General features: G+C 45.6%; 1 protein-coding gene across 1 annotated transcript; it reads right to left on the bottom strand.

The window, feature by feature from the left end:
* Positions 1-366: 366 nt before the first annotated feature.
* On the bottom strand, positions 367-3,452 carry LOC123103419 (uncharacterized protein At3g52155, chloroplastic). The gene is made up of 5 exons (XM_044525003.1): positions 3,014-3,452; positions 2,320-2,419; positions 1,581-1,760; positions 1,316-1,433; positions 367-554 (listed from the first exon to the last, which is right to left on the bottom strand). Exons 1-5 carry the CDS (start codon positions 3,279-3,281, stop codon positions 498-500), a joined length of 723 nt encoding a protein of 240 aa, XP_044380938.1. The 5' UTR covers positions 3,282-3,452; the 3' UTR covers positions 367-497.
* Positions 3,453-4,417: the final 965 nt, after the last annotated feature.

Genomic DNA, 4,417 nt, shown 5'->3' on the forward strand with positions numbered 1-4,417 from the left:
ATTGGATGACTGCCTCCTACATCCACGGACTCCCCCCCCCCCCCCCCATGTCCACGGACAGATGGCAGAGCAAATTTGTGGCTCAGCGTTTGGAGATGTCCTTAGCACGACAACTTCCCAACTGTTTATTACAACAAGTTTGGTCCGGCTTCAACGAGGGAGGAACGATGACGGCGACGCGCCTCCAGCTCTCTAAAGTGCTTGTAGTCATCGCTAGGTGGTCTGCAGACATTGATTTTTTTAGTTTTTTTATGTTCTTTGTACTACCATGGCATGGATAGAACGGAAGTTTCCTCAGGAAAAAAAGAAAGAAAAGCCCTGGGCGAGAGCGACGTGGTCTTTTTTTTAGTCTTGTCAGGTTTGGTGAAATGCATTGATCTCATCTATCTATGCACATCAATAACTTCAACAACATTCAATCATAGCTACACGAGGCAAAATGAGAACAAAAATACTACGAAAATTGCATCTAGCTTTAGCTACAATGTTTAATCACTTTATGGCTTTACAATGCCATGAAGCTTCCACCCCCCAAGGCCAGCCTGCGAAAAAGCCTGCATATCATGACGATAGAAAATCGGTCAAATTTCTGCCAATTTATCTGCATTTTTATTTCATGAAAAATGGTGCACTATGAAGCTATACATCATTTTGTTTGATGGAGAAGAGTATAATGAACCCACATCATGACCAATACAGCATGAAACTGGTCATTGTTTCTAAAATACTTCAGATATGGTGATAATACTTGACCATTTCAATTAGCCACATGGTGATTTGATTTCCCATTGAACATGAACATGAACTAATATACTTTTCAAAGAAAAAAACACAAGCATTTTCAGAAATTCTTTGTACTGCCAAAAGCTTTTATATTTTCCTGAGTAGTCTCATTCAGGTATCCTTCAAACAGACAGTAACATTAGTCATACTTGGCTTTCTAAATTGCCTTTAATGTGTGCTTTTCACATGACTCACAAAAACAAGTACTCCCTCCGTAAACTAATATAAGAGCGTTTAGATCACTACTTTGGTGATCTAAATGCTCTTATATTAGTTTACAGAGGGAGTACTGCAGAATTAAAGGATCCGCCTAGCTGAAAATCACCAGTGAATAGTCTGCTTGCATCATTTAAAATTCCACATTAGCTAGAAATCAGCAACTGTATAGGAAAAATATAGGATTAGGAGTAATTTATACATTTGCACAATCAGTTTTTGGATTGGCATTGTTGGCAACCATGATGATGGTAGGCACATCGCAGTACTATCAAGGGGTTAAAAAGAGAAGCACAGGCATCAGAATAATACTAACCTCAACCCATGATTTCCCAGCAGCTTCTAGCAATGCAGCATTACACGTCTTGAGCACCACGGAATCACCAGAAAACATAGAGGCTGCTTCTTCCCATCCTTTATTATGTCCCATGCACCTGAAATTTTATTCTACAAAAGCATCAAAAACAGGCCTAGCAACTCTCAGAGATATCATGCACAGGTGCTTAGAAGGAAGTGACTATGTAGTCTGAGCATACTTCGGAGAACATAGCATAATGAAGAATAAATAATAGCAGACTCACATCACCGTTAGTATCTCATCAGTTGAATATTCACAAATTGCCTTTTGCAAGTGCTCGGCAGTTTGACCATCCATTGCAGCAATCGAGTAGAAACTTGGGATGAAATGCACAAGTGCTTGAGACAATCCTTGAACATGCTCTTGCATGATCTGAAGAGTTTCCTTTGTACGAGTTGCATCACTGTGTTCACAAACAGTTTAGGAAGGTATGAATGGCATGACATGCTCCATTAAGGCACATATGAGTAAATCAAAGTAGGTGATTTTACGTCACCTTCAAAGACATAGCTTACAATTTGGCATTTTCAAATGAAAGTATCTCTCGGTCTCTCCAAAGTCAAATAGCACAAAAAGATGAAACTAAAGAATAGAAAAGTAACCCCTTGTAATATGTTCATTTTGATGTAATATATGTCATTATCCACTGCTTATCTAAGTGAATCACGGAGAAACAACATTTACACTTGTGGCTTGAATACATGATTTCAGACCCCATTTAGAAATTAGAACCCAAAAATTTCCCTATCCCAATGGGAAAGAACTGGTTAATGTGAAAGTCCAGCATTCTAATGGGACCTCCTCAGTTTCAGTTTTCTAAAACTGCTTGACCCACCCACACAATTAGTAACAAATACGAGGGCAACCAAATTGGACCTTGAAGTGCTCCTACATTACACGCCTACTGCTGTCGTTAAACCCTATTCTGTGTACACATTGTTCTGCACAAGATAAGGATGTACCTGCATAGGATATGCTCAGGTATCCATCCCATTTGATGGAATTTATCAGAAACGCTTATTGCATCAGCTCTTCCAGCTTTGCTCAGTGGCCTGTCATGATCTGTCATTGATGGCAATATGAGATGTTGTTTTCAAGAATGAAGCAAAAGGCCAGCGACCACAAAGAAGGAATGCATCTAGGTTTCTTGTAGCACTGCAGCTAAACAAGAGTACAACAGTATCATGTGAAAAGTAAAGAGAAGAACTAAATTAAATTACAGATTAAAATTGTATAATGGCACATAGAACCAGACTAAAATGCTGACCGAAGTCTGTCGCATAAAAACACGCTGACCCCGTTTAATGTTCTTGATCCCTGATTTCTCATTTGGTGCTCGACGTCCAACTAATTTACGAAACCCCTTATTCATAATATCATGAATTTTAACCTGACATTTTAACTCAAGTATAACAGACTACAAGTTTAGTGTATCGTAATAGTCCCAGTGTTACAATTCCATTCCATAACCTCTACGACACCCAAACTCCCAAAGCACCAATGATGTTACCCAATGTGAGAGTTAATTGATAGTACCCCCAAAGTATTGGGAGCTCAAGCGCCCAGGCAACTCTTTGAACGGAAAAGTCGTCAAAGAAGCTGCACCTACACTCTTTGAACGATTCTGCCTGCCACGTACGATATGTATATATATACCTCTGGTGAAGCGTTCCCCAACCGCGCTGTCCCCGTGGCGGAGGAGGATGAGGCGGCGTCGCGGCGTGGCGGAGGCCGAGTCGGAGGAGCCCGGCTCGGCGGCGGGGGCCGGGGCGTCGACGACGGTGGTGGTGGAGACGGAGACGGAGCGGGCGACGGCGGCCGCGGAGGGAGGGAGGCGGCAGGCCGCGGAGGAAGCGTAGAGGAGGAGGTGAGGAGCCGTGGCGGAGGAAGGAGGCGACAGTAGCCGAGGAGGAGCTCTCATCATCTGCCGCTGTTGTCGCTGAGCTGAGCTGATTTGGTTACATGGGATGGAGAAGGGAGAGCGGAACGGATGGATAGAAGGAACAGGCAAGGACGATGGCGTGGTTGCTGATGAGTGATGACGGGCTTGCGAACTCTGGCCAAGATGCTGTGACCTCTGTTCTTTTCCTGACTGGTGAGCGACAGACCAATATTTCTTCGGTGAGTGACACAACAATATTTCTATTTCCAGGGTACAGAAACTCGTTTGGTAGCCCTTTTTTTTTTAGGGACCTCGTTTGGTAGTCTCACCAGGCCCAACAGACATTTGGTTGCTTCCACTGTATGCGTTTCCTAGGTCACACAAACTTTAAAGCAGTCCCGAACTTTCACACCACACCCTCCACCTCTCTCCCTCACCACCCTTATGGTTTCTCTCACGACCAACCCTCAACTATGCAGCCCCACTTTCATCCCCGTGAAAGATCAACTCGGCGACATGGTAAGAACGCCGCCTCAAACAGGAGGCAAAGGAGGTGGCTACGCTCAAAAAGAAGGGCGGCGGGGGCGGTCGTCGTGGCGGCGAACATGAAGGGGGCGCGTGGTGCAGGGCGGGGCCTGGGACGCGGGGCACCGCCACTGTCTTCGTCCGTAAAGATGTCGTCCTAGACGGATCAATAGATGCCTCCATACTTCTACGCCACCCAACAGTTCGGCAGGTAGCCCCCGACATCTGTCGCCGGGCACATGCCTTATTGCCTCGATGTCAATGCGACGCGGCTCCTTTTCTCCGCATCTACATTGCTGAAGCTTACCTGAATGCGGACGACAAGCGTGGAGCAGCTCAGCGCCCGCTCTCTGTTTGCCAGTATGTCTCAACCGGGCAAGCCGGCGTATGACGACGCAAACAGAGAGATGTTTGAGATGATCCATAACGGAGGCGGAGGCTGCTACGAGGGCGGGTAGGTGGATGACTCAGAGTCCACTCAGCCGGGCACGTACACTCAGTCGGGCACGCAGTCGGGTAAGTACACAGTCTAGCACGCAGCCAGACACGGACACCCAGTAGCCGGATTCGTACATCGGCCAGCAGGAGCAGTAGGAGGATTGCGACGATGACCTTGAATCGGATGAATTTGCGGCCAATCCAAAGAAGAAAGA

This window comes from Triticum aestivum, chromosome 5A (assembly GCF_018294505.1).
Source record: "Triticum aestivum cultivar Chinese Spring chromosome 5A, IWGSC CS RefSeq v2.1, whole genome shotgun sequence".
NCBI classification, from domain to species: domain Eukaryota; kingdom Viridiplantae; phylum Streptophyta; class Magnoliopsida; order Poales; family Poaceae; genus Triticum; species Triticum aestivum.